The following is a 24,848-nucleotide window of genomic DNA, read 5'->3' on the forward strand; positions in this document are numbered from 1 at the left end:
ACACGGCCAATTTCGATACATATCAATGACACATGAAACCTGAAACCTCTATAGACACTGCGTTGACACATTGAATCCCGCTCTAAAAGGGACCCCCGCGACTGTGGTCGGCTTTATGTGCTTTGTCAAACTCGAGGAAAAATGAAAGGCGTATATCCGACCATCAGGGTTTTTGAGCTGTCATCGGCCCCATGGTCACTGTTGCCTTGTACCCCCAAGGTGACTCGAAACACCCTTGCATTCGACATTCATAATGTGTGAATATATTATTTTATTTATGTAGTATCTTCACCAACAATCTCTCCAATGCAATTGTGACAACTGTAGCACTAAAGATACAAATACATACACGTTCAAACCAGAAAAGTCATCATTTCTACACATTACATCTCAGTGTGTACAGACACATACTTTTCATCCAGCATTTGAAAAATGTCAAATAAAATGTAAATTTCACCTGCAAAACAGGCACAGCAACCGAAGTCAAAAACATGAATGCATATGCATTCTCAAATGTCTCTCATAAGAAATGTGATGACGGGCTGGCTTTTTCTACCAGTTTTCTATTTATACAGAATGTGATCATTTATAAACAGTCACTTGTACTCTACATGACACAATATTTACGTTGTTAATATGAGACTGAGGTGTATATTCACTAACTGGACGACCAGTCTTTCCATTCTATTCTGTTCATCCCACACAAAGGAGTTGATAACTGTGTCCATGCGAAGAATCATTTAAATATATAGCAAGATATTAACTTGAGATGCATGAAGAATACAAATCTGAACTAAATCACCAGCATTTTGGTCTAAATTATTGACCACCAGTCAGAAGTTTACAGGTATGATCCACACAGATGGCAAAAAAAAAAAAAAGATTTACGGCATGACTGACAAGCTAAAAATACAAAATGTGCCACAATCTCAAAGAAGCCTCAAAGACACACAAACCACTGGGACAAAAACATTCCCGTTGCTAATCTTGGTGAATACAGTGTAATGCTAATGAATAAACTACCAGCACAAGGGACAAACTTGTATTTACATTGTCCCCTGGCGTACTGTCAAATGTAACTACAACTACAATGAAATCACTTCACAATAAATCCTCTTGGACATAGTGTGAACTCTTGAAAGTAACTCAAACTACACTAACACACTTGGAGATGCAGTAACAAAAAACATGGCATAATTAAACATGAAAAAGTAAATATATATTACTCTGCTAAAAATGAAGGCTTTTTGACTCAGTGTTTATCGCATCAATCCAGACACTCCCCTACTTACGAACATTTGGAAATACGAAAAATTCCCTTCAGTATACAAAGTAAAAAGTTGGTTGGGGCGTGTCTGTATTTACCAAAATAAAGACTTTAATTTTGAAGGCGTGTCTGGGTCTGGCTCCTCAGAGGTCTGACGGTGGATGAGTGGTTACCACCGAAACACCTGCTGACGTCTCGGCCGGCGTGGAGTGCCGCGTTGTTCTGGTGGTCTTGGTCACCACGGTAACTGAGCCTCCTGCCCCTGAGGATGTCACTTCCCTTGTAGTGACGTCAGAGGAGTGCGGGCAGAAGGAGCCCGATATATTGACCTCGCCTCCTAGCTCTCCTCGCCGCTGTGCCTGAGGGGAACCCTCTGGCGTGATCTGCAGGAAGCCTGCCAGGAGACCAGGCCAAAAGGGACAGGAGGTGAAGAGGGAAAACAGCAGGAGAAGCATGTAAGACAGAAGGGAAAGTTAGTCTTTGTAGCAGAAAGACAAAGCAAGACGGGACAGTTATTAAAAGGGAAACTGATCACAAATTCAAGTACAGTAGAGTGAGAATTCCCATGCAGTAGATGTTCCTCTTTAACATATTTTCCAATTTCCTATATTAATAGTTGGCCTCTATATCTACTCCAAAGTATAATCCTCTAAAATTTTAATATATTTGCAAACACATCTAATGATACACCTAAATATAAATTCAGACAATGTAATTTTTGAAAAAATGTTGACCTGTATGTCGTCGCTTCACTACTTTTTAAAGACTGATTTTCTTTTAGCCTTTTGACATTTTCACTCTGTGATACATCGATACTTTAATATTTTCAATACGTATTTTGCAAAGGACTTTATTTTTAGTTGGGCTCCTACTATACATCATGTTAAGCAGCAATTTGTTGTCACAATCATCAATTTCCCCGCCCTTTGGTTATTAAAACAAAGTGAGAATATTAGCTCATGGCTCATCTTCAAAACAAAGTCAATGGCGGCGGTAGGGTCTAAAGTGGAAGAACAGTACCACTGGAGATACTCATTAAAACATGAAGATTTTAATTTGTTGTTATGTTATACACAAAGTCAAAATGCAAATACTGTGTTCCTTCTCGTCTTTGCTGTTCGGTTATTGCGGTTTCATTCTTTTGCAGATTTTCATTAGTGATTGTACTTTCATCTATTGCAGTTTTGTCTTGCTATTTTGTGGTTTCCGTGCTAGTTTTCTTTATTTTTTTCTTAATTATTTTTTTTTAAGGAAGATATGTTTTACAAAACTTAGTCAAGACTGTGGTGCCCATGGGCATCGGGCAGCCCCAGCACGATATGAGTAGCCTGCGGGCCTGCTCTAAAAATAGCTCACCAGTGATGAAACATTGTGATTTTCTTGGAAAATTGTAGACATGATCATTTGAAAACTTCAGCAGAGATTTTGAGAAACAAGTGTTGCACATTGACATTTTACGTGTTTACTAATTATTGTGAGAAATTATTACCATGTCCAAAGTGTTCGCATAAATTACTATCATTAATTATTTATAATTACATTTTGAGAGGTTATTTGTGTAAATTTGTATGTCAAGCTGGTCGGCCCTCACATTAATCAGTACGCAAGTACCTCTGCATTACAGTATCTTTACATAAGCGTCAAATACATATTTATAGTTGTTCGAGGTCCAAGTACTATTTGACAAAAAAAACAAAAAAGACAGGACAATAACTGCTTTCAAGGTGAGAAACCAGGCCTACCTGTGGTGTGAGGTTTCAGGGTGAACTTTGGGACCTTGAACCAGGGGGGAGCCTCTATTCCCTGGGGGTCTCCTTTGGTGTCTCCCTCCCGCCAGGTTTGGACCCTTGTCGAGCTGAAATCCATTGTAAACGCAGCTGGCGATCCTGAGCTGTCCTGATCCAGCCTTTCCGTTCTAGAGGGCTGTGAGACAACTTCCTTTGAGGGCTCCTCAACAAAACCTTCAAAAGAAACCTTAGTGGGTTTTATCTGTCTATCCCCTGACAATGAAGGTTTGCCCAGTCTGGTTGCCATTTCCAAGTTGGCGTCACCAGCTGCTTTCTTTCCATAAGGAGAAGTGAATTCCACCTTTGGAAGTCTTACTTTTCCACCAGCTGCCGCTTCTTCATCTTTCAAGTCCTTGTGAGTACTCAAATCTTTTTCAAAGCGGATCCTTGAACTTGTACCTTCTGTTATGAGTGTGACGTCAGTTGACCTGAATGGGCTGGCATGGACTGACATTCCAGGTGTGCTAATAGATGTTTCTATGGTCTTTGTTTGAAACTTGGGAATCTTCACCTTGGCGTCACCCGTATTTAAAGTCACGTCGTCGGTTTGAGGTGGATTTACTAAAACAAAAACTGCTTTCTTTACTTTAGGGCCTTCATGTTTGTTCTCCGGTCCACAGATCTCCATTCTTCCTTCTGGGGAGGACAGGGAGGGGAGTGGGACACCAAACTTGGGGATTTTTATCTTCTTGCCTAATTTGTCCTCATCCTCATCCTGTGCTGTGCCGATATCAAAGTCTATGTCTGGAATCCTGGGGATTGCACTTGATAATGACGGGGGGTCACTTTCTGCTGAGCCTTCTTTGCTTTTCACACTTGCACTTGGTAACGTAACACCTGCCATTTGGACATTACTGTTTCTCTCTTTGTGTCCGTTGTGAATTGTGGCTGTGAGACCTGAGACTTCAGGCTTAGTCATCTTAATGTCATGCTCAGCTTTTACACCGCCACCATTTTTCTTTTTAGGCATTCCGATATTGAACTTTGTTCCCTTGACTTTGGGCCTTTTGACTTTGCTGTTGGTTTCTGCATCAGTTACTTCCACCTTGGTGTCTTCTTTCCGAAGTCGCAAGTCCAGCTCCAGGTCTCCTCTTGGACCGGTGATATCCAGTCTTGGCATCTTCAGTTTCAGACCCATTTGCTCTCCCTTTACATGCAAATCACCTTTGTCTTTGGGGATGGATATTTCTGTCTTATGCATTGTTGCTTCTGGTAGGTCAGTGTTGGCATGTGGCGTCTTAAAGTTACCTTGTCCATCTCCATCTAAGTGAGCATCTGGTGCCTTGGGAAGGGACATATCTATTGACTGCATTGTGAGTTCAACTTCCGGTGCTTCAGGCTTTAAAGCTTTGCCTTTTGGCATGCTGGTAACTTTTCCTTTCAGTAGGGATAAATCCAATTCAGGTATCTTGAATTTCATTCCTTCTCTCTCAAAACTGGACTCAAGTTTTAGTTTGGGGAGTGCCATAGCCTGGTCTACTTTGGCCACATTCACATCAATTACAGGCTTTTTGGGAATTATCAGGTCTCCCTCATAGGTTCGGATGTCACACTCTGATACGTCCACCTCTGCTTTGGGGAGAAGAACCTCCATTTCTGGTGATTTAGTAGCGGGAAGTGATAACTCAACGGAGGGCATTTTGGCCTTGGCCTTAGCTTCAAGGTCACCACTTGACTTTCCCAAATCCCCATCTTTCGAAACAAATACTGGCATTGAGAACTTTGGCAGTTTGATAGTGACATCGGGTGCATGGAAGCGACTTCTCTCTTCTACATCAGTAGTGGTGTCTGGTTTAGGAATGTCAATGCCCCCCTTTTTTAAATTGACATCTACTTCAGGACAAGACACTGACACATCTGCATCTGTTTTGGATATTCCAAAGGAGGGTTTTTTCAGTATAGCTTTTTTGCTTTTCACTTTGCCGACCAGAACCAACTCCGCGGATGGTTCCCTTAGAGAAACCTCACCCTCAGAGTTTTGTCCCGACACCTCCAAATGGCCACTCTTGGATTTGCCACCAAACCTGGGAAGCGTAAAACTGGGGACTTTGAGAGAAACATTAGGCAAATCAAAACTTCCCCCAGAAGAAGGCCGACTTCCCTCTGTTTTCAGTAGCGCGACTTCCACATCGTCACCTTTTGGTTTGGTGAGGCCAAAGTCAAGATCCACCTTCGGAGCTGAGATGTCAACAGTTGGAAGTTTGACTGTCCCACGTTTAAAAGAACCTGAACCTGCACATTCTCCTGTCATTCCAGCCATTGCTGGGATTGCAACTTTGCCACCTTTTACATCAGGACCCTCCAAACTGACATCTATTTCTGGAGATTCAGTTTTAGGAAGTGAAACATCAACCGTTGGCATGGTGATGTTTCCTCCTTTAATGTCGGGACCTTCAATGTCTATGTCTGTACCTTTTGTTTTCATTTTAGGAAGGTAAATATCAACAGAGGGCATGTGGAACTTTGCTCCTTTGTCAACATGCCCTTCAATTCCTATTTTTCCTCCAGTGTTTCCTTTGGGAAGTGAGACATCGATGTCTGGAATATCAACCCTTCTTCCATCAAGGTTTGGACCTTTTACTTGAACACCACCTTCGGGGAGACTGACTTTTGGTAAAGAAACATCCAATGTCGGCATTTTGAATTTTCCTCCTTTGACTTCAGGGCATTCCATGTCAAAATATCCCTCAACTTTGGGAAGTGTGGCATTGACGTCTGGAAATTCCATCTTTCCTCCCTTGAGTTTTGGGCCTTGAAGTTTGACGCCACCCTCTGGAAGATTGACTTTTGGTAAAGACACATCCAAAGTTGGCATTTTGAACTTCCCTCCTTTGACATCAGGGCCTTCAAGATACTGGTCACCTTCAACTTTTGGAAGATAAACATCCACAGTTGGGGTGGTGAGTTTTCCACCTTCAAATTCAGGAACTTCAATCTTGATCTCTGGACCTTGTGTTTTAATTTTGGGAAGAGAAAGATCAACAGAGGGTATGTGAAACTTTCCTCCCTTGCTAACAGGCCCTTCTATTCCTATTTTTCCTTCCGCTTTTCCTTTAGGGAATGAAATACCTATGTCTGGCATCTCAATCTTTTGCCCATCAAATTCTGGGCCTTCCAGTTTGACACCACCTTCTGGAAGACTGACTTTGGGTAAAGAAACATCCAATGTTGGCATTTTATACTTTCCTCCTTTTATGTCAGGGCCTTCCAGACCAGCACCTGCATCTACCTTTCCTTTTGGAAGTGAGAGATCGATGACTGGAAATTCCACCTTCCTTCCTTTCATTTCTGAACCTTTTAGTTTAATACCACCCTCTGGTAGATTGGCTTTTGGTAAAGAAACATCCAATGTGGGCATTTTGAACTTCGCTCCTTTGATATCAGGCCCTTCAAGATCCAGCTCACCTTCCACTTTCGGAAGGGAAACCACATTTGGAGTGGTGTCCTTTCCACCTTTAAATTCAGGTGCTTCAATATTGATCTCTAGACCTTTTGTTTTCATTTTAGGAAGAGAAAGATCAACCGAGGGCATGTGAAACTTTCCAGTCTTGCCAACATGTCCTTCAATTCCTGTTTTTCCTTCTGCTTTTCCTTTCGGGAATGAAATATCTAAGTCTGGCATTTCAATCTTTGTCCCCTCAAATTCTGGCCCTTTTAGTTTAGCACCATCCTCTAAAATATTGGCTTTTGGTAAAGAAACATCCCATTTTGGCATTGTAAACCTTCCTCCTTTGACATCAGGGCCTTCAATGTCAAAATCTCCCTCAACTTTTGGAAGTGAAACATCACTTTCTGGAATTCCCATATTTCCTTTAAGTTCTGGAGCTTTTAGTTTGACCCCACCCTCTGGAATATTGACTTTTGGTAAAGAAATATCCAATGTGGGCATTTTGAACTTTCCTCCTTTGACATCAGGGCCTTCAAGCTCAATGTCACCTTCAAATTTTCCTTTGGGAAGTGAAACATCAATGTCTGGCATTTCCATCTTGCTACCTTTCATGTCTGGACGTTTTAGTTTAAGACCACCCTCTGGAAGATTGACTTTTGGTAAAGAAATATCCAATGTGGGCATTTTTAAATTTCGTCCTTTGACATTAGGCGTTTCAAGGTCAATGCCACCTTCAAATTTTCCTTTGGGAAGTGAGACATTGACATCTGGCATTTCCATCTTCCCTCCCTTGAGTTCTGGACCTTTCAGTTTGACACCACCCTCTGGAAGGTTGACTTTTGGTAAAGAAACATCCAATGACGGCATTTTGAACTTTCCTCCTTTGACATCAGGACCTTGGAACGCAACATCCCCTTCAAATTTGGGAAGTGTGACATCGACGTCTGGAATTTCCATCTTCCCTCCCTTGAGTTCTGGACCTTTCAGTTTGACACCACCCTCTGGAAGGTTGACTTTTGGTAAAGAAACATCCAATGACGGCATTTTGAACTTTCCTCCTTTGACATCAGGGCCTTGAAGCTCAACATCACCTTCAAATGTTCCTTTTGGAAGTGAGACATTGATGTCGGGCATTTCCATCTTCCTTCCTTTCAGTTCTGGACCTTTTAGTTTAATACCACCTTCTGGAATATTGACTTTTGGTAAAGAAACATCCAATGTTGGCATTTTGAACTTTCCTCCTTTGACATCAGGGGTTTCAAGGTCAACGCCACCTTCAAATTTTCCTTTTGGAATTGAGACATCGATATCCGGCATTTCCATCCTCCCTGCCTTGAGTTCTGGACCTTTCAGTTTGACACCACCCTCTGGAAGGTTGACTTTTGGTAAAGAAACATCCAATGATGGCATTTTGAACTTTCCTCCTTTGACATCAGGGCCTTGAAGCTCAACATCACCTTCAAATTTTCCTTCTGGAAGTGAGACATCGTTATCCGGCATTTCCATCCTCCCTGCCTTGAGTTCTGGACCTTTCAGTTTGACACCACCCTCTGGAAGATTGACTTTTGGTAAAGAAATGTCCAATGTTGGCATTTTGAACTTTCCTCCTTTGACATTAGGGCCTTCAAGCTCAATGTCACCTTCTAATTTTCCTTTGGGAAGTGAGACATCGATGTCTGGCATTTCTATCTTCCTTCCTTTCAGTTCTGGACCTTTTAGTTTGACACCGCCCTCTGGAAGATTGACTTTTGTTAAAGAAACATCCAATGTCGGCATTTTGAATTTTCCTCCTTTGACTTCGGGGCATTCAATGTCTCCTTCAACTTTGGGAAGTGTGACATCGACGTTTGGAATTTCCATCTTTCCTCCCTTGAGTTCTGGACCTTTCAGTTTGACACCACCCTCTGGAAGGTTGACTTTTGGTAAAGAAACATCCAATAACGGCATTTTGAACTTTCCTCCTTTGACATCAGGGGGTTCAAGGTCAACGCCACCTTCAAATTTTCCTTTTGGAAGTGAGACATCGATATCCGGCATTTCCATCTTCCCTCCCTTGAGTTCTGGACCTTTCAGTTTGACACCGCCCTCTGGAAGATTGACTTTTGGTAAAGAAACATCCAATGTCGGCATTTTGAATTTTCCTCCTTTGACTTCGGGGCATTCAATGTCTCCTTCAACTTTGGGAAGTGTGACATCGACGTCTGGAATTTCCATCTTTTCTCCCTTGAGTTCTGGACCTTTCAGTTTGACACCACTCTCTGGAAGGTTGACTTTTGGTAAAGAAACATCCAATAACGGCATTTTGAACTTTCCTCCTTTGACATCAGGGGTTTCAAGGTCAACACCACCTTCAAATTTTCCTTTTGGAAGTGAGACATCGATGTCGGGCATTTCCATCTTCCTTCCTTTCAGTTCTGGACCTTTTAGTTTAATACCACCTTCTGGAATATTGACTTTTGGTAAAGAAATGTCCAATGTTGGCATTTTGAACTTTCCTCCTTTGACATCAGAGCCTTCAAGCTCAACGTCACCTTCTAATTTTCCTTTGGGAAGTGAGATATTGATGTCTGGCATTTCCATCTTCCTTCCTTTCAGTTCTGGACCTTTTATTTTGACACCACTCTCAGGAAGATGGGCTTTTGGTAAAGAAACATCCGAGGTTGGCATTTTGAACTTCCCCCCTTTGAGATCAGGGGTTTGAAGGTCAACTCCACCTCCAAATTTTCCTTTTTGAAGTGAGACATCGATGTCGGGCATTTCCATCTTCCTTCCTTTCAGTTCTGGACCTTTTAGTTTAATACCACCTTCTGGAATATTGACTTTTGGTAAAGAAACATCCAATGTTGGCATTTTGAACTTTCCTCCTTTGACATCAGGGGTTTCAAGGTCAACGCCACCTTCAAATTTTCCTTTGGGAAGTGAGACATCGATATCCGGCATTTCCATCCTCCCTGCCTTGAGTTCTGGACCTTTCAGTTTCACACCACCCTCTGGAAGGTTGACTTTTGGTAAAGAAACATCCAATGATGGCATTTTGAACTTTCCTCCTTTGACATCAGGGCCTTGAAGCTCAACATCACCTTCAAATTTTCCTTCTGGAAGTGAGACATCGATATCTGGCATTTCCATCCTCCCTGCCTTGAGTTCTAGACCTTTCAGTTTTACACCACCCTCTGGAAGATTGACTTTTGGTAAAGAAATGTCCAATGTTGGCATTTTGAACTTTCCTCCTTTGACATTAGGGCCTTCAAGCTCAATGTCACCTTCTAATTTTCCTTTGGGAAGTGAGACATCGATGTCTGGCATTTCTATCTTCCTTCCTTTCAGTTCTGGACCTTTTAGTTTGACACCGCCCTCTGGAAGATTGACTTTTGGTAAAGAAACATCCAATGTCGGCATTTTGAATTTTCCTCCTTTGACTTCAGGGCATTCAATGTCTCCTTCAACTTTGGGAAGTGTGACATCGACGTTTGGAATTTCCATCTTTCCTCCCTTGAGTTCTGGACCTTTCAGTTTGACACCACCCTCTGGAAGGTTGACTTTTGGTAAAGAAACATCCAATAACGGCATTTTGAACTTTCCTCCTTTGACATCAGGGGTTTCAAGGTCAACGCCACCTTCAAATTTTCCTTTTGGAAGTGAGACATCGATATCCGGCATTTCCATCTTCCCTCCCTTGAGTTCTGGACCTTTCAGTTTGACACCGCCCTCTGGAAGATTGACTTTTGGTAAAGAAACATCCAATGTCGGCATTTTGAATTTTCCTCCTTTGACTTCGGGGCATTCAATGTCTCCTTCAACTTTGGGAAGTGTGACATCGACGTCTGGAATTTCCATCTTTTCTCCCTTGAGTTCTGGACCTTTCAGTTTGACACCACTCTCTGGAAGGTTGACTTTTGGTAAAGAAACATCCAATAACGGCATTTTGAACTTTCCTCCTTTGACATCAGGGGTTTCAAGGTCAACACCACCTTCAAATTTTCCTTTTGGAAGTGAGACATCGATGTCGGGCATTTCCATCTTCCTTCCTTTCAGTTCTGGACCTTTTAATTTAATACCACCTTCTGGAATATTGACTTTTGGTAAAGAAATGTCCAATGTTGGCATTTTGAACTTTCCTCCTTTGACATCAGAGCCTTCAAGCTCAACGTCACCTTCTAATTTTCCTTTGGGAAGTGAGATATTGATGTCTGGCATTTCCATCTTCCTTCCTTTCAGTTCTGGACCTTTTATTTTGACACCACTCTCAGGAAGATGAAACTTTGGTAAAGAAGCATCCAATGACGGCATTTTGAACTTTCCTCCTTTGACATCAGTGGTTTCAAGGTCAACACCACCTTCAAATTTTCCTTTGGGAAGTGAGACATTGATATCCGGCATTTCCATCCTCCCTCCCTTGAATTCTGGACCTTTCAGTTTGACGCCACCCTCAGGAAGATGAAACTTTGGTAAAGAAGCATCCAATGACGGCATTTTGAACTTTCCTCCTTTGACATCAGGGCCTTGAAGCTCAACGTCACTTTCAAATTTTCCTTTTGGAAGTGAGACATCGATATCTGGCATTTCCATCTTCCTTCCTTTCAGTTCTGGACCTTTTATTTTGACACCACCCTCAGGAAGATTGACTTTTGTTAAAGAAACATCCAATGACGGCATTTTGAACTTTCCTCCTTTGACATCAGGGCCTTGAAGCTCAACGTCACTTTCAAATTTTCCTTTTGGAAGTGAGACATCGATATCTGGCATTTCCATCTTCCTTCCTTTCAGTTCTGGACCTTTTATTTTGACACCACCCTCAGGAAGATTGACTTTTGTTAAAGAAACATCCAATGACGGCATTTTGAACTTTCCTCCTTTGACATCAGGGCCTTGAAGCTCAACACCACCTTCAAATTTGGGAAGTGTGACATTGACGTCTGGAATGTCCATCTTTCCTCCCTTGAGTTCTGGACCTTTCAGTTTGACACCACCCTCTGGAAGATTGACTTCTGGTAAAGAAACATCCAATGTCGGCAATTTGAATTTTCCTCCTTTGGCTTGAGGGGTTTGTAGGTCAACTCCACCTTCAAATTTTCCTTTTGGAAATGAGACATCGATATCCGGCATTTCCATCCTTCCTGCCTTGAGCTCTGGACCTTTCAGTTTGACACGTCCCTCTGGAAGATTAACTTTTGGTAAAGAAACATCCAATGTTGGCATTTTGAACTTTCTTCCTTTGACATCGGGGGTTTGAAGGTCAACTCCACCTTCAAATTTTCCTTTTGGAATTGAGACATCTATGTCGGGCATTTCCATCTTCCTTCCTTTCAGTTCTGGACCTTTTAGTTTGACACCACCCTCTGGAAGATTGACTGTGGGTAAAGAAACATCCAATGTCTGCATTTTGAATTTCCCTCCTTTGACATCAGGGCCTTGAAGCTCAACATCACCTTCAAATTTTCCTTTGGGAAGTGAGACATCAATGTCTGGCATTTCCATCTTCCTTCCTTTCAGTTTTGGACCTTTTATTTTTACACCACCCTCAGGAAGATTAACTTTTGGTAAAGAAACATCCAATGTTGGCATTTTAAACTTTCCTCCTTTGACATCAGGGCCTTGAAGCTCAACATCACCTTCAAATTTTCCTTTGGGAAGTGAGACATTGATGTCTGGAATTTCAATCTTCCCTCCCTTGAGTTCTGGACCTTTCAGTTTGACACCACCCTCTGGAAGGTTGACTTTTGGTAAAGAAACATCCAATGACCGCATTTTGAACTTTCCTCCTTTGACATCAGGGCCTTGAAGCTCAACATCACCTTCAAATTTTCCTTTTGGACGTGAGACATTGATGTCGGGCATTTCCATCTTCCTTCCTTTCATTTCTGGGCCTTTTAGTTTAATACCACCTTCTGGAATATTGACTTTTGGTAAAGAAACATCTAATGTTGGCATTTTGAACTTTCCTCCTTTGACATCAGGGGTTTCAAGGTCAACGCCACCTTCAAATTTTCCTTTTGGACGTGAGACATCGATGTCGGGCATTTCCATCTTCCTTCCTTTCATTTCTGGGCCTTTTAGTTTAATACCACCTTCTGGAAGATTGACTTTTGGTAAAGAAACATCTAATGGTGGCATTTTGAACTTTCCTCCTTTGACATCAGGGCCTTGAAGCGCAATGTCACCTTCAAATTTTCCTTTGGGAAGTGAGACATCTATGTCCGGCATTTCCATCCTCCCTCCCTTGAGTTCTGGTCCTTTCAGTTTGACACCACCCTCTGGATCGACTTTTGGTAAAGAAACATCCAGTGTCGGCATTTTTAATTTTCCTCCTTTGACTTCAGGGCATTCAATGTCAAAATCTCCCTCAACTTTGGGAAGTGTGACATCGACGTCTGGAATTTTCATCTTCCCTCCCTTGAGTTCTGGACCTTTCAGTTTGACACCACCCTCTGGAAGGTTGACTTTTGGTAAAGAAACATCCAATAACGGCATTTTGAACTTTCCTCCTTTGACATCAGGGGTTTCAAGGTCAACGCCACCTTCAAATTTTCCTTTTGGACGTGAGACATCGATGTCGGGCATTTCCATCTTCCTTCCTTTCATTTCTGGGCCTTTTAGTTTAATACCACCTTCTGGAAGATTGACTTTTGGTAAAGAAACATCTAATGGTGGCATTTTGAACTTTCCTCCTTTGACATCAGGGCCTTGAAGCGCAATGTCACCTTCAAATTTTCCTTTGGGAAGTGAGACATCTATGTCCGGCATTTCCATCCTCCCTCCCTTGAGTTCTGGTCCTTTCAGTTTGACACCACCCTCTGGATCGACTTTTGGTAAAGAAACATCCAGTGTCGGCATTTTTAATTTTCCTCCTTTGACTTCAGGGCATTCAATGTCAAAATCTCCCTCAACTTTGGGAAGTGTGACATCGACGTCTGGAATTTTCATCTTCCCTCCCTTGAGTTCTGGACCTTTCAGTTTGACACCACCCTCTGGAAGGTTGACTTTTGGTAAAGAAACATCCAATAACGGCATTTTGAACTTTCCTCCTTTGACATCAGGGGTTTCAAGGTCAACGCCACCTTCAAATTTTCCTTTTGGACGTGAGACATCGATGTCGGGCATTTCCATCTTCCTTCCTTTCATTTCTGGGCCTTTTAGTTTAATACCACCTTCTGGAAGATTGACTTTTGGTAAAGAAACATCTAATGGTGGCATTTTGAACTTTCCTCCTTTGACATCAGGGCCTTGAAGCGCAATGTCACCTTCAAATTTTCCTTTGGGAAGTGAGACATCTATGTCCGGCATTTCCATCCTCCCTCCCTTGAGTTCTGGTCCTTTCAGTTTGACACCACCCTCTGGATCGACTTTTGGTAAAGAAACATCCAGTGTCGGCATTTTTAATTTTCCTCCTTTGACTTCAGGGCATTCAATGTCAAAATCTCCCTCAACTTTGGGAAGTGTGACATCGACGTCTGGAATTTTCATCTTCCCTCCCTTGAGTTCTGGACCTTTCAGTTTGACACCACCCTCTGGAAGGTTGACTTTTGGTAAAGAAACATCCAATAACGGCATTTTGAACTTTCCTCCTTTGACATCAGGGGTTTCAAGGTCAACGCCACCTTCAAATTTTCCTTTTGGAAGTGAGACATCGATATCCGGCATTTCCATCTTCCCTCCCTTGAGTTCTGGACCTTTCAGTTTGACACCACCCTCTGGAAGGTTGACCTTTGGTAAAGAAACATCCAATGACGGCATTTTGAACTTTCCTCCTTTGACATCAGGGCCTTGAAGCTCAACATCACCTTCGAATGTTCCTTTTGGAAGTGTGACATCGATATCGGGCATGTCCATCTTCCTTCCTTTCAGTTCTGGACCTTTTAGTTTAATACCACCCTCTGGCAGATTAACTTTTGGTAAAGAAACATCCAAAGTTGGCATTTTGAACTTTCCTCCTTTGACATCAGGGGTTTCAAGGTCAACGCCACCTTCAAATTTTCCTTTGGGAAGTGAGACCCCAATGTTTGGCATTTCCATTTTCCCTCCCTTGAGGTCCGGACCTTTTAACTTGACATTACTCTCTGAAAGACTGATCTTTCGTAAAGAAATGGTACTATCGGGCATATCGACGTTCACATCTTTGCCTTTGTTAAGTGTCACCTCCACACTGGGCAACTTGAATTCTCCTTCAACATCTGGTCCTTTCAGATGAACTTCTTGTGATTGAGATATATTGAAATTAGGTAGTGTGAACTTCCCATTTCCACCAATGTAATGGCTCATGTCTACTCCAACCTCAGCAGAAGGCAGACAGAATTTTCCTCCACTTTCTGCTCCATCAACATCCATATCAGACAATCCCACCTTTGGTAAAGAGATATCAAGTGTGGGCATGGTAATTTCGGGTCCTTTAAAAGTGCCCTCCACCTCGTCAGGAATTCTCCGAATTTGGTGGTCCACGTCTGGCACAGAGAAGTAAATTCCAGGCTTTTTAATTGTTGTCTTCACATCCATGTTTGATGTACCTTTGACTTTGGGCAAAGAGATGTCAACCGAAGGCATGGATGGAACGTTTCCTGATATGCCTCCTTTGGTGACGTGTACTTCAGGGAGAACAATACCACTTCCTCCTTTTATTTCCACTGTTGGAACGCTGATTTCTCCTTCTCCTTTCACCTTCATTTTGTCATCATCAATCTCATCCAAATGACGTGACAGTTTCACTTTTGGAAGTTTCAACTTTGGCATTTTGAGTTTTCCATCACCTTTGCCTGTTTCAACGTCAACTTTTCCTGTTGTAACTTCGGCAACGTCTCCTCTTAAGTCAACTTTGGGAGCTTTAACTTCCACCTGTCCCTTCTCAGCAGGCAAAGATGCGTCAGCTTTGGTGGAGGAGACGGCAAACTCCACATTCGGGCAATTCAATGACGCTCCCCCGGTCTCCACATCTACACCTTTCCCAGCAGGCAAACTGAACTCTAAAGATGGTGATGGAATGTTTACATCCGGCTTCTTCAGTTCCACAGATCCAGACTTGACATCCTTACTCTTGGGAAAGCTGATTCCAAACTTGGGGGCTTTGCCTTTGGCTTTCACTTTGGCTGCGGGAATTTCAGCTGAGGAGACCTTTACCTTTGCTTCCAGTCCTCCACTGTCCTCTTTTCCTCCACTCTGACTTTTTGTCTTCATCCGAGGAAACCTGCCACATGAAACAATGTAAAAAGTGTTGGAAATGTTTCAACTCTCCTGTTAACAAAGCTCTCTGTACTGTCTGTCTTACACAGTATTCTGCGAAAAATGGGTGGGGGAGTCTATTTCCGCTAATGTAATAAAACAATGTTTGCAGTATATTTCAATGTATGTCATGTGAGTGTGGAGTTTAAAACAATAGTGACTACCAAAATACATGTGTGTGGCAGCCCTACTTCCGACGTGACGATGTTAGAGAGACAGCGAGAGAGAGAGTGAGAGAGAGAGAGAGAGAGACTAATTAGATATACACTATAAATATTCAAAGAGAACAGTAAATACAATCCATATATGTAGAAGTACACCTTGACCAACCTGATTTTCCTCTTTGCCTTCGCTGCAGCACCCCCTTCTGTCTTCAGTTGGCCGCTCTGCCTGTGTTTAAACTTGGGGAGGCAAAATTCCACATCCACATCGCTCATCTCCAGCCGAGGCGGCGTTCCCTCGATCACCAGCTCTTCGCGTCGCTTCTCCTTCAGCCTCTTCAGACCAAAGCGACCACCTCTCTTCTTCTTTGCCTTGAATGGCTTGATGGCCTTCACGCTCTGAAAACATATGACAAGGTCAGCTACCCTTTGTCTTAATGTGCAAAGCAAATCGACTTAAGAAAATGTCTCTGAACAGTTGCTATGATCTTAGTACGATAGTGGACTGGACACACTGGAAGGGACTCATGTTAATCTAAGCGATAAATTAGCGTCATGTACTGCATATTGAGATGGGGTCACCAAACCTTTATTTGTATTTGTTTGGTTTCATTTTAGTAATATTCAGGAGTGTGGGAGTGTGGGAAATAAAGTTGTTTCACTCACAGTGCAACTTTTAAAGTAGCACTACTTATTTGAAAGCATCCGTAAAAGGGTCTAACAAAAACATTCATAAGCTAGACACCCAGCATGCTAACTACTTGCTCATCGCTGTTCAAGCCACTGTAAACATGCTAATCTAATTCTAAATTGTCAACCTTCACTCTTAGAATGCTCGATTGGGTCACACATTTTTATAGTTAAAATATGGGCTAAATAACAAACAATTACACAGTTCCTCCATTCAAAGTGGAAATCTCAGCTTCAAGCATGGTGTGATTGTGATTGGCCAATAATAAGGTGAGTTTTAGCAAGCCAGACACCCAGTAAAGGTTGGACAAATGAACATTTTTGAATACCATTTTGGCCATCTTGGCTTTAGGACCTTTGATGTCCACACTGGGGAGGCGTGGCCGCACGCAGACCTCCTCCCCCTGGACTGTCCTCTTGACCAGGAAGCTGACTTTGTAGGGCTCGGCACACTGGAGGATCTTCAGAGCGTCTTCATAGCGCACGTTGTCAAAGTAGACTTTAGCGCTTAGCAGCTGGTCACCTGATGTGGATAAAAGTCTGTCAGCAAGTACTATTTTGAACTCTCAGAATATTACTCTAATCCGTTTTTTAATTGATTGAATGATTGCTGCAGTGCAGAAGTTTGAAGAAATAGTCTTTTTTTAAAAAAAAAATAACTCTATGCATCCATCCATTATCCAAGCCACTTATCTTCAGGGTTGCAGGTGTGTTGGGAGCCAATCCCAGCTGTCTTTGGGCAGTAGGTGGCGTACACCCTGAACTGATTGCCAGCCAATAGCGGAGCACAGATTGACAACAAATGATTCACACTCACTATCACACTTAGGGATAATTGTTATTGTGTTCCATTAACCTACTGAGCATGTTTTGGAACGTAGGAGGAAATCGGAGTACCTGGAGAAAACCCATGCATGCACGGGGAGAACTTAAATAGAAATGAATTACTTTTTTGTTTCTCTCTAAAAAACACTTTGTTTCTCGGCAGCATGGTGGTACAGTACAAAGGTGCAGGATTTGATTCTGTGTGGAGTTTGCATGTTCTCCACGTGCCTGCGGGGGTTTTCTCTGGGTACTCCGGTTTCCTCACACCTTCAAAAGACAGGCATGGCAGTTTAATAGAACACTCTGAATTGGCCTTAGGTGTGAGATTGAGCGTGAGTGGTTGGTCGTCTTTGTGTGCCCAGCGATTGACTGACAATCAGACCAAAGAGGTACCCTGCCTACTCCACGTAAATGGCTGGAATAAGCTCCAGTACGCCTGCGACCCTTGTGAGGAAGACTGGGGTGGTGGTCAGGGTGGGCATTATAGGTATTTTTACTGTTTTCCAAGTGGCGACATACCCAAAATCCTTGCATTTCCTGTGTATTTTTTTTCCAAGCCAAATAATTTGTAAGGCATTTAGTTTTGGCTTAAAGACCAGCAGGTCTTGTTCCCTAACCGCTGCAAATAGTGAGTGTGGAGTGTAGTGGGGGGCAGTAGGCTAGCATGCAGGCACCTTGCTGCAGGCTGAGATGTTTGGCGGCCGGCGAGTCCTTGAGGACGTCTTTGATGAATATGCCTCGCTCTCCACCGCCGGTCACGCTGTAGCCACTAGCTCCAGCCTCCGCCTCCGTCTCCACCATGATCTCCACCGGTGGATCGGTGGCTTCCACCGTGGTTTGGTCCTCAAACACAAATGTAAAGTTTTTCAGTCTGCACTGTCACTATTGTGAAGTCAAATCAAATAAGCATAAAGACATCATGTACAAGTGGCTAGCATGTCTGCCTTGACCCCCAAACATTGCTCAGTTTTGCTCTAAAATTATCCAGACATACGAATGTAAGTGTGAATGCTTGTTTGTCTTTAGCCTACATTCGCATTTTCAAAATTCTTAGTCTACTGCATGTTTTGCATTTTTCGGAGATGACTTGAGTGTTTCTTGTTCAATCCCGATCGTTGTCGAATTGATGCAAAGGGGTCATACTGTCTGCTCGTTAGAAGGTTCCGGGTCCATCTCCGGTTGGGCCAGTCGGCAGGTGGATGCTCTAAGGTGACTTCTCTTCTGACTCAGCACTTTTTTCAACTCTGCATGGAGCTTCTCCTTCTGCTCCTGTACAAGACACAAATGCTTTTTTTGGAAATTTTTGGAAATATACAGTATTATTGTTTTTAAAAACATACAACTTTTTGGGAAATTTACGGAATTGTACTACTTTATTTGTTTTACTTTTTAATCTATACTATGGTAACTTTTCCCAACTATGTTACATTTTTCAGAAATATTTTAGTTTGTTTTGGACATACACAAATTTTTGACAAATATGCAGTTTTATCCTCAAAATGTATGACTTATTAGGGAAATATACAACTTTTATAACACTTTTCTTAGGTAATATGTAACTTTCAGGAAATGTAAACTTAAAAAAAAAAATTTCCCAGATATATACAATTATGCAGAAATTTACAACTTTGCCTTTTACCCCTGAAATGTTATTTTTTCCTCCAGAAAATATGATAATAATAATATTGGGGGATATTTTCAATCTTTGGAAATATACAGTGTATGACATTTTCTGAAATATACGTGACTTTCTAAAATACACATTTTTTTAGAAATTTCGGGGAATACGAAACTTTGGGAAAATAAAAATTTTTCTTTCTCTGGAAATATACAACTTCCTTCAGAAATATTCATTTTTGAAAAGTTTAGAACTTTGCAAAAATATCTTTTTTTAAATATATATATATCTTCAGAAATTTTTGACTTAAGAAAATACGCCCATGTTTTTTTTTTCAATTCCAATTATTGAACCCGTTTAAAATGCGGTAAAAAAATGTGTCTTTAGCTCTTGTCATTTGGCATAATGCATTCAGCTCTATGCTATTTACATTCAATTTGTTAATATTCATTTGTGTGTATGAAAGTGACATTTCAAGTGTCTAGCTTATACTGTAACAAGCAGCCAGAAGTTCCATTTCTGTTTCTACTCTAATTCATGAAAGATGAGCCTCATTGTTTGTTGTTGATGCCCTCGTGTAAAGACTGCTGACATCTCTGCTGACTCTGCACAATTGAAAAGCTGTTTATGTGGCCCGACCATTGTGGTCCACAATAGTGTAGTGAGCGAGCCGGGGCTGTGCTGCCGACTGGGCTCATCAGTGGCAGCCAATGAAAGTCTCTGCAGACACTTTTTTTAATTGATCAATGGTATCAAGTCTTCCCAGAAAAATAGAAGCTGTTTAAAGGAGAAAGCAACTCCACACTGTCCCCTACATTTTTGTCTGTATAGCATATGTGACCATAGATAGCCTATTTGTCTATAGAGTATTTATGGAGTGTTGATAAATGGGGTATGCTACGTCGTATTTGGGTCTCACCACTCGTTCGGGACTCTCGTGTTCCTCTGCGGAGGCGCTGTGGTGAAAGTTGCGTTGTGGGCGGGCTGGAGATCTGCTGGAGGGTGGAGAACGCTTCTTATCTTTCACCTGTGCAGAGAAACAACACTGTGATGGGACGCACATATTAGAATGTGTGTCAATCAAAAGGGAGCATTAATCTCATTGTTGAGGCAGAATAGAATGCTTGTTTGGACCTTCACTGGATGGTGTACCTCAGAGTGTGACTGTTTAGTTGAATGGATGCAATGAGTATTATAGCAATTCTATCCAGTCGTCATAATTTTTGTTTGAGTCTCACTGTTGTCATCTTGTCACTAAGGATGGGAGATACGACATTTCATCGGGTCCTTTCTTTGTCAGACGCAAAAGAGTCTGAAAATAATTCTGCTCGTTGTCTGTTTCTTCGTCGGAATTCAAGTCACTTTTCGCCTTTATGGAAAAAAAAGTCACTTGGATGGGTTGGAAAAATTGCTATGAATTGGAAATCAAGACATGAATTTTCTTTTTAGCAATTTGTTCTACGAGCCCACACAAGTCCAAACAAGGTTTTTTGATTATTATTGCGTTGGTGGAAAAAGAATAAAGCAGATGGCAGTAGAATGCCAAAATGGCTGCGCCCTGAGGTGAATGAAAAATCTGCTTAATTCTTATTCCACCAATGTCGCATTACCGCAATACTGTGTTTAGACTAGTTGGGACACATAGAGCACGTTATTGCAAAGAACATTTTTGACTTGACTTCCACTTTAAATACAGCAAACAAACTTTGTTCTGAGCACTGACTATGCTTTTGTTAACCAGCTCCTCATTGTTTTTAGCCACTTTGTTAATGCAAGCAATGCGCATCAGCAGTGACTTACTTTGAACTACAGAGGCTGCAAAAAAAAATAAAAAATAGAGAAACAAAAATTGACCTGAGTAGTAAACTCTAATTGATGTGATTTTTGCAATGTCCGCATTTTGCTTACGCCGTGATCTCTGCTGGCGCTGTAAACATGGCCGTCGTCGTCTTCTCTGTCAGAGTCTGGAAGGGGGAACAACAAAACGCATCATGGAAGCATATTAAACCACATTGGTGGTGTATCGCAACAGTTGCCATGTGAAAGTGGTGTTAATAAAATAATCAAGCTTAGCTGTCCAAATAATCTTGGGCACACACAAAATGGTGAGCACTTATCAGAGTGCACTGGAGTGCTATTGGTTTTTGTGCTACGCTTGGTGCTGCTGTTTTGATGAGCAACAGAGTTCAAATAGACTTGGAGATGGTGTGAACAATATCATCTGTGAACTTAATTACAATGCATTTTTTTCTTGATTGGAGTGAAAAGGAAGGCGTTTGTTAAGTGGATGACGCACCTGGTGACTTATTTGGGTTTGGACGTTTATTGCAGCAAGGGTCGCTCACTCTTAAAGTGAGCGCCACAGAATGTTAGTTATGTCATCTTGTGATCCGCTGGACACCGGACACCCACCTACACGCCCCTAACGGGCTCGCCATTCCACACGCACGAATGCCTGCACACACGCACGCACACAAACTCACAGGTGCATGCACAATCATAGCCAACGAGAGGTCCTTAAAAAGTGATCACATGAAATAGCTGAAGGTCCGCAGTGACTGCAAGCCAAGCCATTCCTAAAATGTTGAGGGGCTGGGATGTCAGGTTCTACACACACTCAACTTAACTCAACTCAACTCCATTTGTAAAGAACTTTAAGAACAACTACAGTGAGAAAAAAAGTGCTGTACACAGACAAGAATCAAACATAAGATAAGAAACAATTTAAATATAAAATGATTAAAAAACAATGTAAAACACTAAAAGAGGTGAAGATTCTCATGCCGAGTTGAAATACAAAATCATAGTAACAGTTCTAATAATAACGGTTCTTTAGAACATGAACAAGATTGGTGGACCGGTCCTGTCTCACATCTCCCTGGTGCTTTGCATACTCCCCAACATGTCCAACTGAGTAATGACTTCTGATGTCTTGAGCACCACAACTTTCTCTATTCATCCAAGACATGTCTATATTCCGCTGTGCCCAGGAACAATAATGCACACAAAATGCCCAGGGCAATGACAGTTGGGGCCACACTAACATTAAACTTTGATGTAATATTAAAAAAAAAACTAAATATCCTACAAATGGTCGCAGAGCTGTGAATTTTAGAACCCTTATATAGAGCTTTAAAATCAAATAAAACAACATTAGAATTAATTCTAAAATGCACAGGCAAACAGTGGAGGTAGGATAGAATCCAAATCTGTCTTACATCCTCCAGTTAAGAGGCGATGAGCAGCATTTTGAGGCACGCACGCACACACATGTGCATGAACATACACATATCTCTCCTGCACTTAAATAAAATTAAAAAAGTACAGACTGAGATGTACTTTAGCCCAAAATATCCTGACAGCTATATGTAACTCCCATTTTAATTACATGGCTCAACAATAACAACAACAACAACAAATCCACACCAAATAATTTTATTTATTTTTTAAATAATTTACAGATGGCTTGAACTGAGACCAAAGAAAATGCTCTCTCGCTTGTGTTGACTCAGGCTTTTATACCATCAAAACAACACATTCCCATAGCTCTGCTCATCTTCTGATTAACAAAAAAATGCTAAATTAGCTAATGATAAAAATAAACCAACAAAAAAAATACTTTACTTGTCTAGATTTTAAAATACAACACACTTACTATGACTCATTTCTGGAGGAAAGAACTTCAAACAATTCTTAAATCGGCCATGGATGTCAAATATCCTTTACACCTTGTACGAGCTCAAGATCTCAATCAATCTCAGCAGATGTTGAAAATAGTAAGAGGCCTTTTTCTGTCAAAAGAATAGAAAGTATAGATACCCGGTTTCAAATATAGCCAATGAAATTCAAGTCATCAGAACAATCTGTTAAGTACAGATACCTTCAGTACACTATTTGTACAAGTACTTTGGTACCGGCCAACTTTGACACAAAACACGTCATCTGACTTCCTGTTGGACTTATGAGATACCAAGTGCAGACAAAAGCATCATCGTCAGGATCAAGTGTGCAACGCCAGCTCTAGTTCTGGTGGTCCACAAATCAGATCAGCCCATATCTGAGCAGGAAGTGGCTCCATGTAAACAGGAAAGTGATATTTCTGATAAAGATGCTCTCATATGTTACATTCATGTACAAGTTCAAGTTGTTTCCTGACCAAGCTCAACTTCATTTACTCCTAAATGTGGGTTGAAGGGCCGCCATTTTTTCGGCATCATATTTGAGGTTCACTCGTAACTCAAATATTGGCGTACGACGCCAAGCAAAGAAAAAAAACATCACCAAGCAATGACGTACATAATGGTGTTTACATGTCTCTTCCCTCACTAGCATGTGGAGGGAAGTTCACCCTCCATCATATGTCAAACATTGTTTCCTCACGGGAGGGGGGGGCTCTGTCCCGAGCCCCCGATCCTCTCATGACCCAACTTCCTGCTTCAAAATGAACACCACCCACTAGCACCACAGCCACCGCCCAAAGACGGACGCCAGGAAACCATCATGATCCATCATGTCACTTGTGGTTCTTGTTTACACTTTAGCGTCAAAGGGTTCATGTGATGTCATCGAGCTTCTTCCGCTAGCCTGCCACGCTTTTTTTTTTAGGAGAATCCATTTCTTGGTCTCTGTCACGCCAGCTGGACTCATAAAGGATTTAGATGTCTCACGCTAGAAGCAGCATGACACCACATCTGATCCACCATGTACCATGAAGACAGGAAGAAAATTCCGAACGTGTGTTGTGACCAGAGGTGGGAAGTAACAATATACAATTACCTCTTTGATATACCAAAGTAGATTATTGAGGCATCTATACTTGAGTGTTGCCCTGCGATTGGCTGGCAACCAATTCAGAGTGTATCCTGCCTGCTGCTCCAAGTCAGGTGGGATAGGCTCCAGCACGCCCGCGACCCTTATGAGGATAATCGGCTCGGATAATAAAGAAATTTGTCTGTACTTTCTACATCTCAATTGACAAAATAGATTTGTCACTTTTACCAATCTTTTTGTACACATATATCTGTACTTCTATTTAAGTACGGACTGTGAGTACTTTTGCCACCTCTGGCTGTGACTTCAATTAAGTCCAGGTCATTCAAGGAATCGAGGATTAAAGGCCACCATAACCAACTGTAGCATCTTCAGCTACCGTGTAGTTTGACTTAATGATGTAGTCGTACGAGAACTGCTGTGGATCGGGTTGCAACATTTATGAGTAGCATGCTGAGTCTCGACAAATCACAGGAAAATGATTGACACATGGAGCCCTAGTTTCATGCCGAGTGCAAGTCAAGCACATGGCTTGGCCTAATTGTGCGCAATGGTGAAGTTTTCTTTCTTTTGGTATTTTCGCAGATACGTGCATTTAGAAAGAAGTTGTAGGCGTGAACAGAGCCGACTTGCTTGTTTGCCAGAGATTTCTCGCATTCACTTTAAATTCACAGGGTGTACTGGAATCCATGTAGGAGATAAACACACATAGGTTCGTAAGGAATCGCAAGAACACCTCCACTTGCAGATTATGTTGATTAAATTGGCCAAGGCAATTACAAATCATCTCTGAGAAGTGTGCTCTTGGAGACCACCTTCCAATGTGATCGTTTGTGTTCATGTGTTACATCCCCCCCGAAATAGCAGTGCTCGGGCTAAAGGTTTTTTTTTTTAAAATATCTTAAAGACGGTAATCTTAATAATTGTTCAATTAATGATTCATAGAATGATTCAGAGGGTTCTATGCACGCTGTTGTTAAATTTCTGAATGAAATACGATGACATCAACACACGTCTGTATTTGTGCACCTCAACCAAAATCACGTGGCACTACCTGTGCCACAATTTAGACCTGCTTTCAGCAGGCGTAAAATTTATTCTACTTTCAGCCACCAAATTGTCAGGTAAGATA

General features: G+C 41.8%; 1 protein-coding gene across 1 annotated transcript in view; it reads right to left on the reverse strand.

Moving 5' to 3' along the window:
• Positions 1–254: 254 nt before the first annotated feature.
• prx (periaxin) overlaps positions 255–24,848 on the reverse strand; it is a 28,680-nt gene continuing 4,086 nt past the window's right edge. The window contains exons 2-10 of the mRNA XM_088301342.1: positions 20,855–20,910; positions 19,866–19,973; positions 18,472–18,597; positions 18,003–18,171; positions 16,833–17,026; positions 15,983–16,212; positions 14,541–15,617; positions 3,010–14,495; positions 255–1,661 (exon numbers count right to left, since the gene is read on the reverse strand). Of these exons, the coding sequence (XP_088157468.1) occupies positions 1,411–1,661; positions 3,010–14,495; positions 14,541–15,617; positions 15,983–16,212; positions 16,833–17,026; positions 18,003–18,171; positions 18,472–18,597; positions 19,866–19,973; positions 20,855–20,910 (13,697 nt within the window). The 3' untranslated portion in view covers positions 255–1,410. The remainder of the gene's footprint in view (positions 1,662–3,009; positions 14,496–14,540; positions 15,618–15,982; positions 16,213–16,832; positions 17,027–18,002; positions 18,172–18,471; positions 18,598–19,865; positions 19,974–20,854; positions 20,911–24,848) is intronic.

This window comes from Idiotropiscis lumnitzeri, chromosome 7, assembly GCF_059441095.1.
Source record: "Idiotropiscis lumnitzeri isolate Australia: NSW breed Sydney's pygmy pipehorse chromosome 7, RoL_Ilum_1.0, whole genome shotgun sequence".
NCBI classification, from domain to species: Eukaryota; Metazoa; Chordata; class Actinopteri; order Syngnathiformes; family Syngnathidae; genus Idiotropiscis; species Idiotropiscis lumnitzeri.